Source organism: Podarcis tiliguerta, assembly GCF_965153285.1.
Source record: "Podarcis tiliguerta genome assembly, chromosome: 7".
NCBI lineage: Eukaryota > Metazoa > Chordata > Lepidosauria > Squamata > Lacertidae > Podarcis > Podarcis tiliguerta.
This window is the reverse complement of record NC_139540.1, coordinates 77,815,027-77,841,947: the sequence shown is the minus strand read 5'-3', so window position 1 is coordinate 77,841,947 and position 26,921 is coordinate 77,815,027. Positions and strand designations below refer to the sequence as shown.

The window sequence follows — 26,921 nt, the reverse complement described above, 5'->3', positions numbered from 1 at the left end:
CCACAGGTGGGCAGATGACCAGCCACACCAAGATGGAAGGCAGGCTGGGACTCCCATGGCAGACAAGCAGTCAAGTAGTCCTGCAGGAGATGAGGATAGTGTGGTGGCTTCCCTCAACATGCTGCCCAGACAGAGCAGCAATTACCAATCTGGGGGCTTTATTCCATGCAGGAAGGACTCACTGGTGTCCCCTGATTTTCAGGCCCAAGAGGATTCTCTAGCTGTGAAGATAGGATCTCAGCTCAACTACCTCCAGTTCCATCTGCAAACAGCAGCCTCACAAGTCTCTAGTGCCTCCAGACCCCATTCTATGCCATACATGTGAATAGGCCTTAGACCAACAAATTAACAGATTTTTACGAAGACGAAGAATAAAGTTTGTGTGACAACTTAAAGTTAAAAGCGGTCAGTCTGGAAGCTCCTTTGACAACTCTGCTGCTTAATAATACAGACATGTCTATGAGGAAAATGGATACAAAAATCCAATTTTAAATTCTGTCTGCTACATATCCCAGTGACGGAGCTGTTCTTTTCGCTGAAAAAGGTAACAAACTTTCCATCTTATGTAACTAACCCTGTTTCCCCCCGCCGATTCAAGTCAAGATGAATAGAGAATAAAAGAGAACAAAACCTTTTGAACAATAGTGTTCAATCTCTAAAAAGAATATTAAAATGGTAATTCAAAACACAATGTGCTTCTTCTACATTGTATTCCAATTACCCGAAAGTACTAAATTATAACTTCTGTATACATGGGAGGCATATGTAATTAAGTTATTCTCCTGACAGGTTTATTCATCTATAATATCTAAATAAAGGCCAGTTTGTCACTGCTTTATATCATATGGATACAAATGGTGTTATTTAGAACAAGACTAATTTATCTGGATAGCTCCCTCAATATTTTAATGTAGAATTTATGTATTCTATATAGCAGTAACTCTATGTAGCAGTGATGGAAAACCTCAGAAAGTAAATCTTTTCAAAAGCCTTTCTTCTGCCTCACTTCATGACATGGTAAGTATCTCCCTGAGAAATCCCCCTGTGTCTCTTGGGCTTTTATACATTTACTGACATGGCTTGGTTGCTTTAAAAAAAAGCTGACCTGCTTGCAAGTTCCTACTGCTCCTCTGCAATGAACACACAGTGACCAGCCCAAAGAACAGGTTCCAAATATAGTATTGAGAAACAATACAGACTTTTCTTGCATCACAAAGGCTCTGAATAGTGGTAATAAAACACAAGCAATCCATGTCTAAATGGATAAATGGCACAAGTATCTCTCAGCATCAAACCAGATTGCTTGCTCACAAATACACAGAGTCCTAGAATTGTAGAGTTGGAAGGGACGACAAGGGTAATCTAGTCCAACCCCCTGAAATGCAGGAATCTTTTGTCCAACATAGGGCTCAAACCCTGAGATTAAGAGTCTCATGCTCTACCGACTGAGCTATGTTTTGTTCTCCTTTAAACCAGAGGACCTGTTGATGTTTTAAGTGTGCTTGAGATTTTTAAAAACAAAATGCTTTACTTTTGCTTGATTAAATGTAGGGATTTAGGCACCAATGCTATACTCCATTAGAAATTAAATTCAGTTCACATTTAAAAGTGACTCTATCAGATTTGCACTTTCCAAAATAATATGCAAACTGAAGACAGCACTATCCATTTAAATCCACACTTAGCCAAATTTTGTTATGCAGTTCCTCCGGTATTTACAAAAATGCATATATTAGGAATAACTTTCAGGCATTGAGTAAAGTTATTCCACCTGACATCCTTAAGATAAAAAATATTAATATCATTATTGATTTCTCCCTCAGATTACATGCAAGTCATCACATTAGCCGGCATGAGATTTTGTAGGTTCTGAAGACAGCCTAGGGCACCCAAAAATGTTAGGATTTGAGCAACCTGTTTCATTTATGCACCTGAGCCCAATCTAAATTTCTGAAAAATGATTATGCTAACCAGAGTTAAGTCTGGTTCACACATGTACACTTGTCACCTGATGACCCTACTATCAAGTGGCGACTTGCATGTGGGAATGAGCCCAGGACCGAACCACCTCACATCACTTCTTTTTCAATCAAGTTTTTTTCTGCAGTGACTATGAGTCTTCAAATGACAAAACATACATGTGTGTATAAACTTCTTAGTTGGGTTCAAATGGAGTCTCTTAGTTGAGCCTCTCCTCAGCCCCCCCCCCCGCCAAACCACAAACAGAACCCTTTCCGCCACAACTGCTGCCTTTTACTCTTTGCAGCAGTGCTGACAAGGAATCCCGATCAAAGAGGTACACAGTGTTACATGTCACAACATCTCAGGCACTTAATAAGGCACACAAAATCTTTTCGGTTCGTGCATAAAATAATCTGTAAAGTCAACCGCTTATCATGGTTAAAAAGAGGAAAGCCAGCTTCAAGAATCTCCTTAGAAACATCATCATCATCATCATCATCTCGCCCGTTTTCCAACTAAAATATGCCAGGAACAGAAGGCCTCTCTATCTGGCCCCCAGGACTATTCCCAGGCCCCCCAGGTGGGGGGAGGCCAAGCCAAGCCAAGCACCATGGGCTCATTCACCTGGTCATCTTTCAATGCCTTAACAATGCCCTTCCGCTGTCTGCATAGGACAAAAAAAGTCTGCACAAAAGGAGTGGACACGAATCTGACCCAAAAACCCGGCAAAAATGAAAATCCTCCAAGAGAACATTTCAGTCTCCTAGGATACTCAGCTGCTGATCTCAGGGTAACAATACTTCTTTCACCATCAGATCGTAAAACTACCATTCTTCAGAAATATTTTTTTCCCATGCATTTAGTTCTTAATCAGGGGCATGGGTTCATCATAATTTTTTATTCTGTGCTGGGTGTTAAATGAGCATAGCATGGTTGGTAGAAATATTTATCACCACCATTACTCTTAATTAGATTTATATAGCTGCCCCTTAATAAACATGTCCTTGGTGGCTTACAAAAAAATATTAAAAACACAGCATACAATAATTTTCTTTCTTTAGGCCAGCAAAAGAAAAGGGGGAAAAAAACTTCCTTGCATACAGGGAATATTCAATAATTTACAAACCAGAATAAAAAACACAATTTAGAAGCATGGGTGAATTTTTAAAAGTCCAAATGTTGCTGAAAGGACCATGGAGAAGGTGCCTCTCTGGAGAGGATGTTCCATGGCTGAGGTGCCAGTACTGAGAAGCCCTTTCTTTGGCAGCCACCCGCCTCACTTTATGTGGAGAGCAGGACCTCCAAGAAGGATCTTCGAATTCAGGAAGGCATAGGTAAAGGGACCCCTGACCATTAGGTCCAGTCGCAGATGACTCTGTGGTTGCGGCACTCATCTCGCTTTATTGGCCGAGGAAGCTAGCGTACAGCTTCCCAGTCATGTGGCCAGCATGACTAAGCCGCTTCTGGTGAACCAGAGCAGCGCACAGAAACATCGTTTACCTTCCCGCCAGAGGGGTACCTATTTATCTACTTGCACTTTGATGTGCTTTCGAACTGCTAGGTTAGCAGGAGCAGGGACCGAGCAACGGGAGCTCACCCCGTTGAGGGGATTCGAACCGCCAACCTTCTGATCAGCAAGTCCTAGGCTCTGTGGTTTAACCCTCAGCGCCACCCGCGTCCTTCAGGAAGGCATACTGCATTACAGTTGTTGCTCTTTTGAATGGGTCACCATTCTTATATCGTATACTTCGGACCTTTGCGTGAAAATATCAAGAGATAATATGGACTTTTAGCATTTCCTAGCCATCTACCCTCACTGTTTTTATTTTCCTCTTTGTGCCCCTGTGCAGATCTCCTAAGCTGAGAATAACACTTCATGCTTCTGATGGTTGTAGTCTTATGAAAGCTTATTCCACAATAAATTTGTTGGTCTTTAAGGTGCAATAGTATGCTTTGTTTTTCTGCTGCAACAGATGAAATACAGCTACCCAACTTGGAATCAGCTTAGCACTGAATTTACTGCTGGAGTACATATTCCTGTTTGAAGACACTAACTGTGAATACACCCTAGGTTTTCTGACAAGCATGCTGGAGGCGTAACATGCTTTTATTTTATTTTTATTGCTTTGTATCATTTTACAATCCGGTTTATTCTTCTGTTAACTCATTATAGAGTTTCTCATGTAACCAGAGCTCTGAATCTGTAAAAGTATTTCAGTAGCCAAATGGTAAGTCTGTTCACACAAACAGACTGATACAAGTAAGACCAAGAGAACCTTATTCTACAGGAGGGATCTAAAACTGATAAACGAAAAACACTTCTTTTTTCTTTTTTTTACATTTCTGCCAATAAAAATGACAGAAGCTGAATTTACTTAATGCTCAGTTTGGACAAGCTCATACAAAACTGATATATAAAGTATTATTTGGTCAGATGAAGCCTGTGATGCTACGGCAAATTTACTAGGAATTTCAGAAGCAGGTCCCACTGAAAACATATTTAGCACTGGGTTCATAACGGATGGCATCATGTTACAGATATATCATCTAGTTCTTATTTCCAAAACATGACAACATGAAATGGAACATGTAGAGAAAGAGGTCTGGATATGCAGACAGCAGCTGGCTTATTTCCAAGTGCCTCTAACTCAGTTCAGTGGGTCAAAGTCAATAGGTTACAATCAGGAACATACCAGGGTAAAAAGAAGGTAAAACATTATCTTCTCCCCAGACACGGGCAACTCCAGCAAAAAGAATTTCTCCAGTTTAAGAGAATGCTTCCATTCACTCCTATGGGAAGGGCACCACTGCATGAGGTGGTGGTGTTATAATAGTGCAAAAACCCACCTAGTATTCCTGAAAAATGGTAGCCAAGTTTCCACTGAAAAAGTCTCCAATATGGTGATGGTAGAAGCAGCCTCTTCCAAGGTAGCCTGAAATTTCTACACTGTCAAATTCTACCATAATTTTGATCCTGTTTTGCTAGTCTGTTTGGTTGTTTCAGTCTAGACTGCATATCAGAATTATGAACACGCTTCAGAATAACAGCCAATTAATAATTCCCACACATAATCCAACCGATACTAATGCATGACGAGGTTTTCAAGCTGAAGGGAAGACTCCTTGCAAATGAAGCTGTTTGATTGTTGATTAAGATGTTTTCCTAAACCCTGCATTTAATAACAACTTGTGATCACTTGCTTGGATAACATGTGATAACATGCTTGCTTGGCAAACTCTAGTCCAGAATAAAAAGCATTGAGCTTGTTTTGTACTCTGCAGGATAAGACACAGCCCAGAAGAAAGCTTTCCAGACCTGGCCTATTGTGGATTTCCATTCAGTCCTAGACTACAGCTGTAAATTTTGCTCAGACATATTTACTCTCCAAAACCACTCAGTAGTTTGATGGCTTCACAATGTGTCCTCAGTTGCTCTGACTTTTTTGTTGGCATCCATCTGTCTTAAGAGACAACTGAGTGCACCTCCTGGGGTGAAGTCAAATCGCTGAAGAATCACAGCAACTGCTGTGGCTGCAGAGACCAGGAACTTGTCTCATTGTTTTTGCTGTGTTAGCAGCACCAAAGTGACCTCTCTGGGACACAAGCTGGGCAGGGTGTATGGAGGTCCTGGGCTGCCTAGATGGCAACCCACCCCCCTCCCTCACTGATGCAATCCAAAGGAGAGCAATGCGTTTGGCACCAGCTTGCTGGCAGGAGTTGCTGAAAGGCGGCATACAAGATGCCATCCAACTGCCTTAGGGACTCCACTTCAGATTTGTGTAGGGTTTACTCCTTAGCATTTTCTTCTTCCAAAGATGTCCTGCAAGTCAGCAGGTTCAGATTCTTCCACGGGGTTTACTCCCAAAGCCTTTTTCACAAATCAGTATAGCTGCAAGGCAGCAGAGGCTTAGGTCCTTTTCTCTTCTTCCCAGGTTGATGAACCCCATCTGCCCCCACTTCCCTCTACAGCTCATGCAGAAACTGCCTTCTTGATCGTTGGACCCACTATTGGTCTCAATCTGCCAGAGCCTGTCTTTGCATGCAGGAGACGTCCCCAACTCACCAAGTATTTGAGAGCCATCAGCTACCCTCACCTGGTTTAGCCAGCCTTTCCCGAGGTGTGGCTTCTGTTACATGCTGACGGCTTCTAGGAGCCACAGGTGGGAGCTGAGTACAGGATGGGGACCAAAGGTGGACAAACTACCCCAGAAGAAGCACAACATGTCCCCCACCAGAGGTACTACCCCTCTCCTAACACCCCATACACATAGTTGCTCTGACTACTGAGACACAAACTAATTTTAATATACATTGAATCCAGCTATGGCAGCCAATGAGGTATGAGATCAGGAAAGAAATACAGTATCTAAATAGACACAGTAAAGTTGTCACTGTAGATTAAATTACTAATCAACGAGCAAGATATATCTGAAAGTACTCTTTGTATTGTTTTAGATTTGCTGTCCTCTTTAAATAAGCTGTCATGCCTTTTCTCCCTGTTGTTCTTATAAGCCTGCAAGTTCCCATTGTATGCCTACCATGTTTTTCTGAGGTCTTTTGAAAGGCTCAGAATACCACTTGCTGCTAAACAGGAGAGGGAAGGAGGAAAATTTGCATGGAGAAGTAGGCAATCTGCATGAGAGGCACTTAGGAATCCCCTCTGGCTGCTGTTCCTTGGCATGCATTTCTTGCATCATACAGCAAAGTAGCTGGGGGAGGAAAGGGGTTGCAGAGAAAAGCAGGGAGGAAGGGAAGAGTTAAACACCCCTCTCCTGTCAGTGCTACCCAGCAAATGTCACTCTTTCCCTGCTATTTTGCAGGGACTGTGGTTCCACAGCCTCTGTTTGTAGCAGAACATCTCTTTCAGCTGAAATGTGAACCCCAGAAATAGTTTGCAATTTCATTTGAACTATAAATGCTTTCCAGCATGTCTATGATCAAGAAAAAGCAGGTGCAGGCTAACGGAAGCCCATTCTATGACAGTAAGCTGGGGCTACTTGTCCATTAAGATGATCAATGCTGCCTTTGCATTACTGGCATCATCTGTCAGCAAAGCTCATGATTCCCTTACTTCCCATCTTCCCTAGTATTTCATTATTATGAGACCTATTTTATTACTTTTATTTCCCATACGCCATTACTAATACACCATTGCAGAATGTCTCCTCTTTTTTGCTTCTGTTTCCATGCATTTTCAGGGGGGTGGAAAGAGATGTCTGAAGTGTTATAATGGGTTTTTATGATTCTTTCCATCCTGGAACATTTGTCAAGCCCAAGACAAATGTTTAGTGCAATGAACACCTTCATTCCACACACCCCCACCATATAAACATGCTCCTTGAACTGTTCATTGGGTAGGCTCTTTCCTACAAAGAGCAGCTTCCATCGAGGGGGGGGGGAATTTGTAAGTGGTTTCAGAGCAACTGATGTTGCTGAAGATAAGTAGGTGTGGACTTAATCAGCCCTTTGGATGGGAAACCACTGGATGAGCTACGTAAGAGCAGCATACAAAATCAATTATAAGGGAAAAAAAATCATGAAGAAGAAAGGCTTTCAAGAAAATCTGGGTAAGGCTCATAGTTGACAGGGCACAGGCTTTGCATTCAGAACTTCCCAGGCTCGGCCAGCAAAAGATTCACAATTAATGTGGCTGGGAAAGGCTTCTGCCACAGAGTTAGTGCCAGTCAGTCAGAGCAGACAATACTGGGTTAGATGGACTCATAATCTGACTGCATCCAGCAGAGTTTTTTACACCTCAGTCCATCTGGTCAGCGTGTGTGTGTGTGTGTGTGTGTTACTGGAACTAAGCATTCAGGTTTTTTTAAAAAAAAATCTGCCCCAAGGTAACTCCAGTTATCTGTGGCACCTTAAAAATTAACTAACCCACTTGTTGTTTAGTCGTTTAGTCGTGTCCGACTCTTCGTGACCCCATGGACCAGAGCACGCCAGGCACTTCTGTCTTCCACTGCCTTCCGCAGTTTGGGCAGACTCATGTTTGTAGCTTCGAAGACACTATCCAACCATCTCGTCCTCTGTCGTCCCCTTCTCCTTGTGCCCTCCATCTTCCCCAACATCAGGGTCTTTTCCAGGGAGTCTTCTCTTCTCATGAGGTGGCCAAAGTATTGGAGCCTCAGCTTCACGATCTGTCCTTCCAGTGAGCACTCAGGGCTGATTTCCTTCAGAATGGATAGGTTTGATCTTCTTGCAGTCCATGGGACTCTCAAGAGTCTCCTCCAGCACCATAATTCAAAAGCATCACTAACCCACTTATTATGGGATAAATTATCATGGATAACAGCAGTCCACAAATACTTATGCCAGAATAAATCAGTTACATTTTAAGGTGCCACAAGACTCTTGGTCGTTTTTGTTACAAGAGGCTATCATAGCTAACCCTCCGTTCTGCAACTTGTATAAAGTATCTGCATTTTAAAATGCCCATGATTACTCTTACTTTGCATAATTTAGTCTTCTTCCATTAGGCAAAAGGAGGAGTAATAACCTATGCAGAACACTGACTACTTGAAGATGGGGAAAGCCAGGGCTTTTTTTCCAATCAGAATCCACCAGAACTCTGTTCTGGCACCTCACAGGTGGGTGCAATTGCCATTATAAGAGCACAAGGGAGGTGTTTATGGTGAGTTCTGGTGCCTCTTTTTCTAGAAAAGTAGCAGAGGGAAAAACTTAGTCCCTCCTTTGGCACCCAAGATTCTCGAAGAGGTTTGCATATATATATATACAGAATAGCTGAGATACTTAGGAAACTGAATTCTGCTATCAAGGCTACATTTTGCAGCTTTTCTGCAGTTTTGCTGTTCAATTGTTCCTTGGAGACCAGCTGCCTCCTGCTCACAGAATTGGTGGCAGAGAGACATCTCTCATGTGTGCTCAAAACAGTCGGGGGACACTTCTCCCCCCCCCCCATTCCAATCCAGCATGAAAAAAGAGGGCCGTCTGGCTGAAAAGCACAGGGTGAGCCAGAAAGCAACCTGAAGCTGTTACATCATTTCAGCTGCTTTAGGAACACCAGTTCTTTAAAAGCAGGACAGCTTTGAAACAAGGGAAAGGTCACACCAGGCCCAGGAAGGTTGCGCTCTCTCCCTTCTCAGGAAGAATATCACAGCAAGGGAGGAAATGAGCCTTTGGCAGGATAAGAAACAGATGCAGAGATTTTGCTTTCCAATCTGCCCCCTGCTCCGCTAGTAAGAACTCTACCCCAATTGTCAGCTGCCCTAGAGGAGAAGGTTGTACTGGTCTTAGTTACTGGCCAAAGAATGACGGGCAGCTAGGGATGCTGAAGCAAGGATGCTGAATTCCTACCTAGCAAGGGCACAGGCCTGACCCCTACTGGATGTTAAGGACCATTAATTCCTTTCCTCATCTGTTCAGATCTCCCTTCTTTTTCTACCTTTTCCTTTTCCTTCCCTTGTGTCTTGCTTTTCTATAGTGGGGAAGCCCGAGGGTAGGGCCTGTGCCTTATTTTCATTTATGTACCAGTTAACACAAGAAATAAATAGCAGCAGCACAGATGCCGTGTCCTTTTGAATGATCCTTACAGAAGATGCCAATTTTGTTTGCTTAAGTAAATATGAGTGCAGGTGAATGCAGATTCACCAAATCACTCATTTCTTTGGGAAAATAAGAACTTTCCTCTCCTTTTCAGGAGACATGAAGGATACCACCTAGTTACACCTAGGTAACTAATCACCTAGTTACAAGCAGGTCACCATGCTGGGTTTCTATGTCTGTCTCATTGCCCCTTTTTGTTTACTAGTTGTGCCCCCATGAACTTAACAGGAGCTTGACCCGAAGGAACTCTGTAGGGTAATCTCTTCCTTGTGGAAATAAGTGGCAGGGAAAAACTTCACCTGCTAAATTTCTGAGAGGCTGACTTCTGCTAAAAGACAGAAGAGCAGGCTTATTAAAAGCAAAGGTTGTTTCAGTGCAGAAGGAACTCTTATAGCTGTGAGCTGAAGAGTGAGGCTAAATGCAAAACCAACTCTATCCTCCAGATGCGCAAGCAATGCACAAAACAAAGCTTCCTATATTTGGATGGGAATAGTGCGGTCCTACTTGTGATCTGAGGTTGCCATCAACCCTGAACATTGGCCATGCTAAGCTAAGGATGGTGGGAGTTAAACACCTGGTAGGTCACAGGTTTCCCACCTCTGTCCTAAACAAAGCAGGCAGGTCCACGTTCTGATGCACAGCATTTCCACCTGGATGCAGCAACAGAGCTGAACAACAATCTCAAAATGAATACATGGTCTCGTGTCCTTAGATAGTCTGACTAAAGTATCCTGTCCCCTTCTTCCCACTGCAGCAACCTGCATGCCTCTGTGGGGGTGGGGTGTCCTCCTGAATGATGTAGGATGGGGTACGGGGTCAGGGAGGAATAGTTGGAAAATCTTATTTCCATGAACTTCCTTTAAACTTATTTTAGGATCTATGCCACTATATGAACACCCCTCTATCCCATTCAACCAAAAGCCTGGGGAACAGAGGAAGGGGATGAGGCTTCCACAGCTAACTTCTACCTTATTTTCTTTCTGTTAAAGATCCAGTTAATATGTAACTATTGTGGTAGGATTGTCTGGTGACTCGATCTCACAGCAAACCAAATAATGTCTGAATGAAACAACTACACAGGATCTCAGGGAACTCATTAGAACTGCTTGTGCCAACATCGGCTGGCTTTTATGGGAAAAGAATGTCAATGTGGGTTATACCTATGTAATCCTGGTGAGGTTATGTGATTCTGTCATTTGGTTATTACTGGTACAGGGAAGGGAGACCCATACAAAATGAGTAATAATGTGTGTTTCAGGAGCACATGGACAACCTGAATTGCAGGTGCACATGGACAACCTCAACAGCAGTTGCAGCCAAATGGCATCAGTGTGACATGGCAGGAACACATTGAAGAAGCAAAATGGAAAGATGAGAAACATGGTTCCCACAAGACTAGTTTATCAGTTTGGGGAAGTAGAGGCCGCACACAAAAAGGTCAGCACTTAAACCTTGAAAAGAGCATCCACACAGTGGCACAATCCAGATGAATTAATTAGGCTTGGAAATCTGAACTGTAGTCAAACGAAGTAACTTTCAATCTAAGGAAGAGTCTGTGGAATTGTGCAGGCTGAAGATCCTGGCTTGCCAAAGAAAATCTTCACCTGAAAAAAGCAAACAACACTGCTTTCCACTCCTAGCTTTCATTTTATATTTTTGTGCATGTTCTACTGGTTCCCCTCACTCTGCATGTTTCGTATGGTGTCATTTCACCTCTTTGCTTTTAGAACACTATTATTTTGTGATACAAAGACATCACTTTAATGTTCTACACTTTATTTTGGAAACTAGATTTGTTTGCTAGCTTTCTAAAGTGAATCTTACAGAGTTCCCTCCCCCACCCCCCTTACCTGTCAAGTAAGCTGGTATTCCGCAGTAGCACATTAACCTACTAATCTTTCTTTGCATAAAACTCAAACAGTCATCTCAGGGAATGCAAAAGGGGTAGGAGTCAAGGATGGAAGAACAGTGATTTACTCCCCAACACCACCAACATGTCTGGTATTGGAGCATGAAGAACCCAACAAGCGAACAGAGAGAACAAACAAAGATGAAATTTACATTGTGTCATGTGCCTCTCTGAGAAATTTGCTAATCAATATTGGCAGAATCTAGTGACGGTACTCTAAATTGAAAGTACTATAAAATGTTTAAATATAAATGAAGAAGGAAACTCCCAGCACAAAACTGCCTTAAAACTGCAATCCCCAGCACACTTGCCAGGGAATAAGCTCCAATGGAAAGAGGTCTGTGCTTATGGTACAAAAAGGACCACATAGCATGAGGTGCTCAGAGTCTGCTTACAAAGTGGCAACTGCCTTCATCTCACAGGGAAGACAATGGGTTTGGAAGACACCAAGTACCTCTCATGAATCTCTCATCAATCTGGCACTAGCAGTTGCACGTAATTTCCACTGGCAATCATTTCAGAGCAATCATCCATGCTTTTCGGATGAGAAAGGGAGAAGAAACAGCTTGAATGCTTTGAGGAAGGTAAAATACCTAGTCTGGAGGAGGAACTAAACAGAAATATCCTTAAGAAAAATATTAGTTTAGAAGCACAATCCCAGTTATAAGCCCATGTATTTGCTAAGTGTTCCTGTTTAGATTTCTATTATTCGGGGGGGGGGGGTTCTTACATTTTTTAAAAGAGTATTGTGACATTTACACAACACATGGAAAGACAGGATAAAGCAGCCAAGTGACATGGCTCTAATATTGTTTTTAAAATTATAATATTTTCTTTGATTCTAATGCATTCACAGCAACAATGCTTTTTCTTGGTGACCAGCTTCACAGCACAGGCAGCAGATTTGATTTTAGGATTTGTATTGTATTTAGGAACACTAAGCAGCAGACAAAAAGCAAGGTGATTACCTAAATGGGTTACAGATACCTGAGCACCTCTGCATTCTCTGCTTCTCACACCATTCTCTTAAGCAAGAGAGGTGACAAAAGGGGGGGGGGGAGAAAGGTATGGGTGCTAATGCATTCATTAGCTGGGGTGATGGGCCTGAACTCAGGAGACAGAAACAAAAGAGATGATTCCACCTCCTGATTTTGTTGCTGGGGCTGGGACTTTGCTCCTACTTTCAAGAAAAAAGATTACCCTCCTTATGTGACAACTGAAGTAAAAACACATTGTGAAACCAGGGCTGCAAGGTCTTTGTTCCCAGAAGCATGAAATGAACTGGCACCCCCTATCGCCACCAGTTCCGGATACATGAACTGTTGACTCCTCACTGCCCACACAAGGTCAGTGCTCTCATTCCCGGATTCGCTGGACGCCTCCCTATTTTCATGACCTCAACCGTGCACCGAAGAGATCAGATGCATTGCATGGATGTATGCACAGCAGTCCTACATGTGTGGCTGCACCAGGAAGGAAATGCACGCGTGATAATATCTATGTATGGGAAACCACATATGCACAAGGATAGAGAATTTGTGCAAGAGGAGAATAGAAAGAGTGCTTCTATGTGCATGCGGTTATACAGCCAGTGTTTTTCATATCACATTTGGAACCAGACAGAATTCAGTTTCTGAAATAACTGGTACTGGGGCTTGAGAGTCCCTGTGCTCTCCCCCTCCCGCCTGCCTGCCTGAAATTCACATCCTCCAAGTTAGGAAACTATCCTAATTCAAGTCCCATTAAACTCAGAGGAATGTATTCTGAGTAAACATGCTTACCAGCAGGTGAGAACTACATTACACTTCTCTGATTTGATGAAAAGCCTCTTGTAGAGCAATCCTACACATATCTCTAGTCCATGTAAGGCATACTGAATTTAATGAGACTTGCTCCTGGGGTCTGCAGCCTAAGGCACTCCGTTATTTAAAAGCACAGCCTAGAGTAGCTCGAGGCTCTGAAACGAAAGGAAACCTGGAACCTTAAAAATAAAAATAATAAAAAGTCCCTGCTTACCCATAAAACTGGCTGGTTCGCCTTCCAGAGGTCTCTCAGACTTGCCTGCCTCACTGGGCGCCACTATGGCTAACCTGACCCATTTCCTTAGAACTGGGCAAGAGAGAAACACAAACTCACTAAAATAAAAGCGCGAAGGAAGCAAAGCGACGGTGGAAGTGTGTGTGCGCGCGCGGAAAGAGGCGCACGCTCCTCGCCACGACGCCTTCGATCCTATGCACGTTTTTTTAGAAACAAGTCCCACCAAATTCATTCTGACCAAGCACGCGCAACATTGGACTGAGTGAGGGGGGGAGGGAGAAAGGGAAATAATGTAGGTGCATGAAGGTTTTTAAAATGAGCGACTGACAGCGAGGCAAAGATGGGGCTGGCGATGGAGCTTGGAGAGCAAGGGAGGGGAAGGTACACGAGGCGCGCACGGGGGAGAGAGAGACCGCGGGTATTGTGAAGGAGCCCATGTGGCGAGGGAGCAAGGATGCTGAGCGCCGCGGCGCCGCTCCGCCCGCCGCCCACTTGCCCTGCCCTGCCCGCCGGTGGGGGCGTCGTCGTCGTCCCGGGCGCTTACCTGAGCAGTTGCTGCCCGCCTTCCCTTTGCCGGCGGCGCAATCCGCGGCTGGCGCGGCCGGCGAGAGCGGGTTGGACGTCCGCGCCGGGGCCAGAGCGCACAGGGCCACCGCGAGCGCCAGGATGGCGGCGGCGCTGCAGCAGCCGGGCGAGGCCCGGGGCCGGGCGGGGGCCGCCATGGCGAGGGCTGGCGAGAGGCCGGGGAGGGGGCCCGCTGCCGCCGCAGGGCCCAGCTGGGGATCAGCGGGCGCCGCCCGGAGGAGCGCGGACCCGCCGGCCTTGCTGCTGCCAACCAGCCCTCCGCATCCCGGGCCGCCACTGGGCTCTTCGGAACCGCGGCTGCTGCTGCTGCTCGACCCTCCTCCTCCTTTTCCCCGGCGCTCTGCCTCTTCCCGGAGCCCCTTTGTGCGCTTCGGTGGCGGCGGCTGCTGCTGCTGCCGTCGCGGGCGATGCTGCCGCTGCTACTGCTCCGGCTACAACAAAGGGATGGGAGGGGGTGGGAGATGGAGGGGAGGGGAGGGGGAGAGTCAGGGAGTGGGGGCCACGTGACGCTGCTGCTGCCGCCGCCGCCGCCAGCCTCCTCCCCCGGGACCGGGGCAGGATAGGGGGTCCGGCGCCGGGCTGCCACGCCCCCCTCTTCCGGACCGCCGGCCACCACGCCGACACCCCGGTGGAGTCGGGGCGCGTTCCTCCGCCTGCGCGCCCGCCTTGGGAGAACGATCTCTATCCCCACCCGCCGCCGCTCAATCAATCGACGGTAATCGGGAGCCCGGCTCTCCCATCTCGTCTTTAGGCACACTTGGGGAGAGAGCAGGAGTCTCCCCTCGCGAAAGCAAGCAGGCCCGCCACGGGTGCGCTGGGGGAGAAGCGAGCGATGGCTTGCCACAGACTTTTGCCCCCCCCCCTTTGTGGGTGGGTGTCTGTCCCCCGCTGCTCTCATTTACCTGGGAGTAAAGAAACGCCCGAGGCAGAAGGCTGATCGGGGAAGAATTGATGCTTTTGAATTATGGCGCTGGAGGAGTCTCTTGAGAGTCCCATAGACTGCAAGAAGTTCTAACCTATCCATTCTTAAGGAAATCAGCCCTGAGTGCTCACTGGAAGGACAGATCCTGAAGCTGAGGCTCCAATACTTTGGCCACCTCATGAGAAGAGAAGACTCCCTGGAAAAGACCCTGATGTTGGGAAAGATGGAGGGCACAACGAGAAGGGGACGACAGAGGACGAGATGGTTGGACAGTGTTCTCGAAGCTACCAACATGAGTTTGACCAAACTGTGGGAGGCAGTGGAAGACAGGAGTGCCTGGCGTGCTCTGGTCCATGGGGTCAAGAAGAGTCGGACACGACTAATCGACTAAACAACAACAACAAAGAAACACCACTTAGTGCTGGGCGTGGAGCAAAGCCCATTGCCCTCAGTAGGAAGCCTATCCTGGAGAACTCCCTGCCACATGCTATTTCCATATAAAGTAGGTTCAGGATTCAGGTGTGAGTGCTCTGTAACTTCCTCCTCCTGAAGTTTGGCAGAGGCAAAAAGGTCAGGGCAAACAAGCAGAGATGCACCTAGGCTCCCTTGCACCCTTGGCTAGGAGCTGAAGCAGCACGGCACCCCCACTCTGTATTTGTGTCCCTCCCCACCACCGGAAACTAAGAGAGAGAGCTTTTTGACACCTTTTGCACTCCACCCGTGAACACATCTAATTGTGCATGGGTGGGCTCCTAGCCATTCCAAGCTAGTGTAGAGAGATGCATTTTTGTGACCCCCTGGTCAACCCTGGGTACACCCCTGCAAACGAGTTGCTTGCCTGGGGGTACTGCTTTGGTAGCTTCTGCTTGGCTCAAGTGAAAGGGCACACAGCTGTACTGTGGAGCTACCATTAACACAATCAGATGGTCTGAACTGGGGGTCAGCAACATTTTTCAGCCGTGGGCCAGTGCACCATCCCTCAGATCATGTGGTGGGCCGGACTATATTTTTTGGGGGGAAATGAACACATTCCTATGCCCCACAAATAAGCCAGAGATGCAGTTTAAATAAAAGCACACATTGTACTCATGTAAAAACACCAGGCAGGCCCCACAAATAAGCCAGAGATGCATTTTAAATAAAAGGACACATTCTACTCATGTAAAAAGACACGTGATTCCCGGGCCATCTGTGAGCCAGATTGAGAAGGGAATTGGGCCACATCTGGCCCCCGGGCCTTAGGTTGCCTACCCCTGGTCTGAACCATCTACCCTGGCCTCAAATAACCAATACAGAATTAAGCCTGTTGCTTTCAGATGGGTTAAGGCTGTTTAGTTTTATCTGTTGAGCCCAGTGCTGGTTTGTGGCCTATAGACTTGATTTTCGTATGCAGCAGAGTATGATTATGGTTGGTAAGATGCTGGTGGTGAAGAAGAAGAGAGACAGAATGTCTCTCTTTTGTCTGAAGAAGCATTCGGTTTCAGACAGAGGCAAGGTTTTCTGGGGAGTGTGAGGTAGGCTGCCAGATGTCATTTGTGGCTGAGCTGGGATTTGCACCAAGACCTCCTTGATCCAAGTTCAGCTCCCCAGCCATTGTGCCACACTGCTGCATGGTTTATTAGAGGAGGCACAAAACAGATACCGGTCTCTCTTCATTCAGCCAAGAGGTAAATGCACAGACACGCCACATCTTGCCTCATTATCCCAATCAATAGAGCATAAGTGACTGAGTGTCTTTCCAATTGTCAGGGAGAGGTGGGTGTTGTTGGAGAAAAAAATGTCAGTTCTCTTCCCTGTTGTAGGACTCCCACCTCTGAGCTTCTTTAAACAAACCAAGTGCCTTCCAGTTTCTGTCAGGTGAGCCCTGTACCCGGGTTACATCTGTGCTTTGCCACCAGCCAAACATTTCACTGGGGAAGGCTCAAACCTTGTCCAATTGCTACTGCAGAATAACTCCTTTTACTGCTAGTTAAAAAAACACAACGCAGCCTAGTCCCTAGGCATGTTTCCCTGGAAGTTAGCAAGCTCTTCTTTCAAGGTAAACACCTGTTGAATTGCCACCTGAAGAGAGGTTGGGGTAAACAAGTCTACTTTGAGGCTCCTTGCACTGAATTAGAAACAAAAACTTAAAACCAGTTGCCAACTTAAATACCTAAGCTTTCCAACTTTTCTGGGGGGGAAATAGCCCTGAGTGTTTAAAAACTTTGTAAATATTTTTATTATTAATGAGAAGAGAGACAAAATTTCTGTGCCTTAGAGGTAGTCGTCGCCAGAAACCCCAAGTGGGGCCCAGGACCTAGTGAGAGAGAGAAGTGCTGTTGACCTGATTGGAAACGATATCCACTGCTTGATCAGCATATAAGTGACAAGAAAGCTTCTCTCTCCCTGGGCGGAAAAGCAAAGGGAAGGCAAACAGGCATGGCACTTCTTAGCTCCCCCTCCCTCTTTTCAAATATTTCTTCCATGGGCTGTGCAAATCTTGCAAAAGGGGAGGGGAACAGAGTTAGCACTTTTTCCATTCTGGGGCTTTTCCTCCCTTCCAACCGGAGACCTTGTGAGGTTGAGCCTGCATTGGAACTGCCTAGTCAACTTTCCATTCTTGCTTTTGGTAACAGCCTCTGCTGGTTAATCATTTGTCATTTCAGAGCAACTTCATTAATAAGACCTGTCCTTCCTTTCTTTGATTTTGATTCTTGCAAATGTACTGAGAAAAGGAAGAATCGCGGTCAGTGATAATAAAATAATAAAAATACTCAATTGATTTGGGGGGGGGGGAGTTCTTCCATGAACAGCAAAAACAGAGGAGGTGGAATGGCCTCAGAACTTCTCCCAACATCCTTAAAAAACCTAAAGAGGTGGCATCTATCCTCCTTCTCCTATCCAACTTTGTGCCACCACAGCTGCTCAGGCAAACCCTTCATTGCAGAAAGGAGTGGAGGAATTAGAGTTGCAAGAGGCCCTGTGAAGTCCAGCAAGTGGTCTGTGCTGCAGAAACTCTGCTTGCATCAGGTTGGGACCTTAGATGGCTTAGATAGCTGCCTTTGCATTATGCTTCATAACGTCCTGGCTACCAGTCACAGGAGAACATGGACTCAGATGATGTCCCCCCCCCCCAAAAAAAAAGCTTTAGTGCTGAGATCTGTGATACATATGCAAAAACGCTGTTCAAAGGCGTAGCAGGCAACACAACATATCTTCGCAAAGGTGCAGTTACCCAACAGCACTGCAGGAGATAAGGCCACTCAAGCAAAGACGACATTGATCCAACAACAACATAGAAACCCAGAATTGTAGAGCTGGATGGGACCCCAAGGATCATAGTCCTGCCCCCTGGAGTGCAGAAATCTCAGCTAAAACTTCCAGGAAAGATGGCAATCCAGCCTCTGCTTTAAAACCTCCACAATCTCCCAAGGAAGTCTGTTCCATTGCCGAACAACTCTTGCTGTCAGAAAGTTCTTCCTGATGTTTAGTCAGAATCTTCTTTTTTGTAACTTGAAGCCATTGGTTTGGATCTTACCCTTCAGAGCAGGGGAAAAACAAGCTTGCTCCATCCTACATGTGATAGCCATTTAGATATTTGAAGATGGCTATCCTATTTCCTCTCCGTCTCCTCTTTTCCAGGCTAAACAAACCCAGCTCCTTCAATCGTTCCTCATACGGCTTGGTTTCTAGACCCTTGATCATCTTGGTCATCCTCCTCTGCACACATTCCAGCTTGCCGATATCCTTATTAAATTGTGGTGTTCGGAACTGGACACAGTACTCTAGGTGAGGTCTGACCAAGGCAGAATAGAGTTGGGACTATTACTTCCCTTGATCTGGACACTGTTCTACTGTTGATGCCCCATCATGCAATCCTGGTATAAAGGAAAGGGCCAGCAGAGTTTAGCACAGCCTGCTGTTCTGTTCTTTAGTCCTTGCTAATGTTCTGCCTGGGCGACTGGACCTGCTACATCTGTTCACACCTCTGTTCATGCCTTCAGGACCTAGGTGAAGGGGTCGATGTCACTGCCTCCCGCAAAGTGGATGGCGGCAGGTGGGGCATCACCCCGCTGTGAGCCAGCCCGCTTGAGCCCTCCCCAGGGTCCTCTGCAAACCACCCATCAGTGCCATCCTGACTTGGGCAGTCCATGACAAATAACTTCTTTCTAGAAGATAGAAACTTGACTTTTTAAAAATGAAAGCTCAGAGTCCCTGCTGGCATGGGCCCAGATGCAATTACTTCAATTGCCCCATTATAAATCCGGCCAGGTTAAGATCCGAGGAATTCCTGTAGCCTGGTGTCCAAACAAGTCACTTATCAATCACAGCGCTGACTTAATGCATTGGCTAAACATTCTGACAGGCAGGAGAAGACAGCCTGGCTCATTTAACAGAAATTGCTTAGGTTATGCTTCCTAGTTTGCTTTCTAGATAGGCCAACGTACCTCAGAGTCTGGAGCCTTCTTATGCACTGGGTTGGTGAACCTGTCCTAATTAATCTCCCTCCACTGACTCTAATTGAGGAGCAAGAGAAATGAAGAGCAGAAACAATGCAGCAATTGAATTCAGCAATGGCAATAGTACTTGAATTCAGCAATGGCAATAGTAGTCATGTTTCAAAGGTATCCTCTCAGTTACCAGTACATACTAATAACTTGGGAAGCTTTTAGATGCAGGGCTCTCTAATTCTGTGCATGCTGTACATACATGTAAGTCCACTGATTTATAGCAAAGAAAGAAATTGCAGGAGGGCTAAGAAAACATCACAGTAATCAAGATGAGAGAAGACAAGGTTTTGAATAAGGGGTAGAGTCATTAGAATTTTGGAAATATTATAGGAAGAAAACTGACAGTCTTTAAAGCATCAGTAGGAATGTAGGAATTGTTGATTATAGTTCTATCCATATTGTACTGACCAGCAATGGCTCTCCAAGGTTTTAGACAGGGGTATTTTTCCCAGAGCTACCTCAATTTGCCAGGGATAGAACCTGTCCCATGTAAATCTACACCATACATTTAAAGCACATGGCTTTCCCCAAAGAATCATGGAATCTGTAGTTTTTTAAGTTGTAGCACTACAGTTCCCACAACTCTTTGGGGAAAGTCATTCATAATGTGAGGGACACGGGTGGCGCTGCGGGTAAAACCTCAGTGCCTAGGACTTGCCGATCGTATGGTCGGCGGTTCAAATCCCCGCGGCGGGGTGAGCTCCCGTCTATCGCTCCCAGCTCCTGCCCACCTAGCAGTTCGAAAGCACCTTAAGTTTGAAATGTTCCATCATCATAGCTATCGTCTCTCACACACCAGCAGCCAGTCAGTACAACCATATCTCTTACATGCCAGCCAAAGCTGGGTAGGGAAACATTGCTGTGGACCCCAGTCTCTGTGCTAGAGTCACACACCTCTCTTCCTTGGGGCCTATCTACACCATAAACATACAGTATATTGGTTTTATGTATTCCAGTGACCCCTGGGAATTGTAGTTTGGATGAGGGTGCAGAGAATTATTTTAGAGATGCCCAGCCCTAAAGCTCCCTCTGCTTGACAGATTCTGGTGTATTATGGGAAGGCAATATTTCTGATGAACCAGTTTTAAGTCTGGAACGTGCATACACACTTTAAAATCAGCCTTAAATTGGCTTAATCAGAAGTCCCATGCTCTCTGCCCCTTGGTCCCCCATGGCGGCGCCCGTGCTTCTTCCCTAGTTCCCACTCTCTGGAGCCTACTGTGAGACTGGTGCCCCTGGTGGCCCAGGAGGGCGGCTATCTTGGAGGAAGAACTGTTCACGTGTGGCTGAAGAGAGACAATGGTCAGTATTGACCTAGCATATACCATCCACTGCCTTGACAGTCTGAGCTGTAAGGTGAAGTTCATGACCGAAAAGCTATTTCTCAGAGGGTTGCTTTACCATGAGTGCTGTATCTCAGAGCATGCTGCAGCTGGGCCAATGTGCTCCCTTGAGCCCCAGAGAAAGAGACACACTTACTGGGGAAATGGTGAGGTTCATTCCGTGGTTGAGCTCTGCCCATCGTTGGTAGAGAGTGAGGGCAAACTCCATGTTCAGGTTCTGTGGTTCATGGTTGCGCTCACAGCCTCCGACGTTCGAGGAGTCAAGCTACAGAAGGAGGGTAGTATGGGAACCTTTTACTCTATATTTGCAGAAACAAAAACAAAAAAAACATGAACTCGTTGGCAGGATTTAAATAAACATTTACAACTTTCTTTACACAAAAAAAGAAATATAACAATGTGATAGCATTATATACAAACAACAGAATGTATCATTTGATGTAATAAACCAGAAATGGAAGCTGAGGGAAGTCAACAGGGAGGGGGGAATTGAAAAATGAATGTTTAGTATTGATATTGGAAATTTGTTTTGAAAATGTAAAATCAATACAAAATTTAACAAAAAGAAAAAGGAGGGCAGTGATGGAAAAGGGCAGCATGAAGGCAGATCTGCTAAAAGATGGTCTCAAGCCTACATTGCAACCTGCAATGGGGAAAGTGAGTCACCAGCACAAATGACAATCGAACCAAATATGAACACAGCACTGTGAAGAACCCACAAAAGTTACTAGCCTGCAAAAAGTCTTATTAGCCTGTTGGGAGCTGGCAGTGGAAAGGTGGAGAGCTGTGTTTCTATGCTGATTGGAAAGGAGGGAGCATCCTTCCTCTTGCAGCCCACTTGAGAAGGGGCAGCTGCCCCATCCCTTCTCCATCAGTCCGCTTTCTGTATGTAAATCAGACTGCCTACCCCCGAGGTACAGCCCTTCCACAAGTTCCATGGCTCCTCACCCTGAAATTTTACTACAAAGGAGCACATGAGAGGAAATCAGTTTACCTAAATTATCATCCCTACTGCCATTCTTTGGCTCTGGCTATCCCCCCCCCCTCGAATTTTTTATTGGAAGAGATAGCAGGGATACCTCTCACCCTAGCAGGGATGACTTTGACTAGGTGACCTGTCTGTCTTCTCAGTCTGCTGTCCTGCTGCTCACTGATGATGGGCAACTTCAAGACCCCTCCTCTGCCTTCAGGTCTTCTACTACTATGTCATCTTCAGGGAAAAGATGAGAAGGCTAGCAATTATAATTATTTTAGGGACATTCTTTTTTTAAAAAAAATTAATAAATGAATTTTATTAGTATTTTCCACACAACAACAACACAAAAGATATCAAACGATAACAATACACAACACACAAAAATCAACATTCGAAAACTAAAAAAGACAAACAAAACAAAACAAAACAAAACAAACAAATCCATATCTTACAAGTTAATATTCTTATATACACTGAACATATCCTTGGAAATAGACATTACCGTCATATTTTCCTGGGCCATCTTCTTCCACCATCCTCCTCTGGCAGGAGGTATGCAGAGCCTATAGGGGAACAAAGAGCAACATGGAATATTTTTATTTTGCAGAACCTCGAAATAGGCCTCAGACAGTTACAGAGACACCTTTCTTAAGAAACATTAGGGACTAATACTACTATGGAAGCAACATCTATATGCTGAATGGTTTTACCTTTTCTGTCCTTTGATAGAGGGGTGTGGAGCGGGTGGTCTCAGGGTGAGGCAAAATCTTATTTCTCCTTCCCAACCGGGAAAACACTTTTCCCAGCCTTGGAAGCCCAGAAAAGAAGGAGAAAAATGTGAGAAATGAGGCTCACAGTTAGTACTCTCCTGTCCCTAAAATGGTTTTGGCATTCATACATCAAAGCTCAAGAGGAATTCACTATCATCACAGAATTCAGATGCTGAGAGAAGTCTTATTTACATTTACATCTCCTTTCTCTCACACAGATGAAATGATCCAACCATAGGAGTTCACCAGGCCTTTTAGTACTCTGGTGACCAGTGAGCCAGCAGAGGGAGGTGCCACAATGGCTTCTGTAAATCTGGGACTGTCTCTTGAAAATAGGGACACTTGGCGGGTCTGCTGAGGTGCCCAGATGGGAAACCACCAGGGAACCTATGATATGGTGCTTAGAATTATACAGACAAAAAGTACTATGTTAATAAATACACACACATATATATAAAGAAGTCCCATAGAATCCAGCTGAATACACCTTAATAAAAAAGTAATACTGTATATAGACACTTAGAAGCCCATAGAGTTCAGTGGGGCTTGGGTAACTGAATCCTGTAGCATGAGCACAGGCTTAATTATATATTGTTGCATGCCACCCCAATCTCCAAGCAGTGTGAGATTTCAGGGATTCTGAATGGCTCATATTTGATTCGTATTTCCTTTGGCTGTGGTGTCTTTTAGGATATGTGGTTTATTTACACATATATACACCCTGAGCCTGCAGTGGAGGGGTTCACAGCATTAACACCCCAAGAAGGCCTTGCTTTCCCCCATAGCAGCAGCCTTGGATTGAAACAGAAATCCAACGTCCCTCTGTCTCCCTTGGCTCCCAGTTTGCTACTTAGCCTCTAGCTCACATCACTGCAAACTTTCAAGTCTCAACTCTGGCTTTGTCCTTTTAACTATCCGGGAGTTGGGGGAGCCCCTTTCCTTCTTCCCCTTAATGGCTCATCAGCACAGAAAGCTAGCCTGGCTTATATTTTAACACTTGCTGGATCTAGTGGTTAGAAGGGTCTTGGCATACAGCCTACTTCCTCACCACTCACCCAACCTCATAACAATATGCTTTACATTTTCTGTGGCTCACTAGCAACGTCTGCTGCTATTCTCAGATTTTGTTTACATGTTCCAGTGACTCGTAATTACTGCCAGGCTCATATAGATTAGATTATCGACTTTCCTCCCCACAAAATCCATCACATGGCATGCTGTGTGCAACTTCATCGAAAGGAAACAACTTATATTTGTTCCTGCATTTAAAACATTTGCAATCACAAGGGCTCAGACCAAGGTTTCATAAAAAGAAGGCACTTGAATCTGTGTGTCACACGTTGGAGCAAAAGATGATTTTCTGCATTCTCAGTTCATGCTTAAAGGGAACCCACATGTCTGAAAGACAATGGAAATCACATGTCTAGGCGCCTTTGCAAATTGATGCTCCTGGAGACACATCTGCCAGATCTTTCCAGATAGGCAAATGCCTTGCAAAACTTACAGAGGTGATTAACCACCTAGGGCATGATTGTGGGAGCCTTTGGGCAAAGGGCCCATACATTGCCAATGCCAGGTGTCACTGCTGGTTCCCAAGCTGGAGAGATGAAATGTCCAGGGAGCTCAGCATGGTACAATCACAGCAGCAAGAGTGCTGGATTAGGTCTACCACTGTGCCTGCAGTGCACTGAGCTCCCTACAATTGACCTCTCTCCATCTCAGGAACCAGCAGCGATGCTTGATGCTCCGTGCACACCTGCACATGCACACACACAGAGGGAGTCTTCCATTGTAAGGGCACTTTGAGATGACCTGTTTCTTCAGCATGCACCTGATTGGTCTCCAGGGAGATTAGACAACCCTTCATCAACACAAGCATTAGCCCACATTTTCCATGCATTTTCCTTATTGCAAAAAGTCTCTGTCAGGTATTTTGGAATAAAACACTTCCTTTGTAAATTGCGTTTTGGTTTGATAAGAATGCTGATTGGTTTGTAGCAGTAGTAATAAAAATATTTTTAAAAAATACGACATAAAATCAAAGGGAGTGAAAGTGGATGTGGATTTGTTTGTAATGAGTTTTGGATAGGAAGAAAGGGTTGCTGAATCTTTAGGCTGGGGGGAACAATTGTACTCCAAATTGGAGGGTTCTGCCTTTATTCTTCAGCTGTAGACTGAGTTGTCAATCAATGTCAAAGGGTATGGGTAGTAAAAAATAGCTAGCAGCTATTAGTATAGGTCAGTTTTTATTTTGATCCAATTAGACATATTATTCAAACTGAGTTTCTGAGATAGATACTATCAAAATCCTTACTAGGGTATTTTTAGGATTACATTTCTTTCTGTAATATTTTATTGAATAATTCATCTGGTATTTACTTATTGCTTGTAAGTGCACACTCTGGCAGCCATCCACCAGCTACATAAAATCTACAAGCTAGACAATGGAAGGGAGTAAATGTTAAGAGACATGAAGAATTATATCTTTAAAGCCATCATATATTAATTGCTTAGGGTACCTCACTTTTGGCTGTTGCAGTGTTTTGAGGTGTAATTCTTATTACTTACTTTCACGTTGAAGAGAGTTTCCCGTTCCAATTATTCTCTTTCTTTTCCCAGTTCAATAATTGCTCAGGCATGGCTATCACTGCTTTAAACCACCCCCCTAAGTGCCATAAAACCTATATTGCAGCTGATCTGCACTGACTGTAATTATGCTGAGTGCATATAGTAAGTTACTGATGCTAATGGTTCAATTGCTACATCAGATTTTCCATAGCATATTAAGTGCTTCCATAGCATGTCAAGAGCATAAGAACTAACCTGCAATAATGGCAGGTGCTTGATTCTGAACTCTGCAACCAATCCCACTAAAAATGAGGTGTCTGTAGCTTCATTTTTTGTAAAAATCCACCACACCAGGGATGAGTGGGGATATCAAGGGGGGACCACAGGGCTAAGGAACACAATATCACCTTGTATTATTTCCTGAAGGACCTTGAAGTGCACCCAGCTAACAGGCATCTCTCTGCAGCTCCAAAAATGGCAATGGGGACCCCACTGGTAGGGAAGGAAACAGCAAAGGCCCTCTTAGCCATTTTTAGCAATGAAACAGAGAAGCAAATTATGAAGCAAAAGGAGGACAACTGGAAGACAACACTGCAACCCCTTCAAACCACTATAGCTGACAGAACTGAACAGACTCAATCAAGGAATTGAGAAGACTTTTGAAACTGGGGGCCACCTGACAAACTGGATGTCCAAAATTCTGACCCACAGCAGGGACCATCTAATGAAACTCAGTGTTCTCCAAAATAAGGGGCATTGTCATAGCTTTTTACAGTAGAAAAATGAGCTGGCAACAGCTGCCCAAGAACACCAAAATTTTGCCTATAATGGCTTTCCTGTTACGATGCTGCGCCAAAGACAAATTTTACTGACTGCAGCATCAGTGTGAAACAATGGTCTTTTTTGCCCTTCTTTTAAAGACATTGCAAGCTTTTGTGGAGGCAGATAGGGGGAAACTTCAATATAACACACAATCCAGTCTTGGACCATAGATCAAGATCCAACTTATTTTTATTTATTATCCAATTTGTCATCCAGAGATCACAGGGCTGTTCATAACATTATGGCCTATTGTCCTTAAAGGCTTTGCAAACCTATTACAAGCTCACAAAATTCGAAAGATGTTTGGTATTATATGTACCCATGACTTCACTTTTCACTTTTCACTCTTGGAGCTAGACCTATTGCTTTTCCAGGAGATATTACATGCTTGCCTCAAATATTTATGTATCATTTATTTTATAATTGCCTATTAAGAATATTTCCCACTTGAAAAACATAAAGCACAGTGATTTTTTTAAAGTATGGCTCAGATAAAAGGATTCCTCGCATCTTTGTGGATGCATATCTCTTTCGGTTGGGTGTTTGTATTTGGCATTGCCATCTCCTTCCTGATTCTGCTTCACCACCACTAAATATGATGGTTACTCCTACCTGTTGGTATCCACTTATATTCATCCTCACCTGCCCTAAACATTGATTATTTAGCACAACAAGCTATTAGGCTGGACTGCTTTATTAAACACAAATTATAGGTTGTGTGAAGTGAATAATATCTAATATTTATAGCTGCAATCCTGCACACACAGAAGTGTGGGGTTGTTTTTTTTTAAGCCACACTTGCATAACTGTGCCTGGGATCATTGTCTGCAAGTATAATTAAAATAACAATATTATAATGTTTTATGAACCATTTGTATATTATAAAGTGTTATTAAAATATTGATTTTTTTTCTTTAAAACATAATTAAATAAAATGATTTACAGTCCAGAATGGAATGTATGACGAG

General features: G+C 44.6%; 1 protein-coding gene and 1 long non-coding RNA gene across 8 annotated transcripts in view; both read right to left on the bottom strand.

The window, feature by feature from the left end:
• The window catches only part of TMEFF1 (transmembrane protein with EGF like and two follistatin like domains 1), a 95,680-nt gene that overhangs the window by 53,268 nt on the left and 15,491 nt on the right, over nucleotides 1-26,921 (bottom strand). For 2 of the 7 annotated variants that reach the window (XM_083449588.1, XM_083449587.1), the window contains 3 exons: nucleotides 22,246-22,356; nucleotides 21,904-22,027; nucleotides 20,954-21,116 (listed from right to left, as the gene is read on the bottom strand). In XM_083449588.1, coding sequence (XP_083305714.1) covers nucleotides 20,954-20,996 — 43 coding nt within the window. In that variant the 5' untranslated portion in view covers nucleotides 20,997-21,116; nucleotides 21,904-22,027; nucleotides 22,246-22,356. Of the gene's footprint in view, nucleotides 1-14,021; nucleotides 14,614-20,693; nucleotides 20,857-20,953; nucleotides 21,117-21,896; nucleotides 22,028-22,245; nucleotides 22,357-22,503; nucleotides 22,601-26,921 lie in introns of those variants that run through there. The other 5 variants (XM_083449586.1, XM_083449590.1, XM_083449589.1 and 2 more) reach the window with 5 other exon arrangements.
• On the bottom strand, nucleotides 4,068-10,081 carry LOC310681777. The gene is made up of 2 exons (XR_014513610.1): nucleotides 8,222-10,081; nucleotides 4,068-7,840 (listed from the first exon to the last, which is right to left on the bottom strand). It is a non-coding gene; the product is annotated as an uncharacterized lncRNA (long non-coding RNA).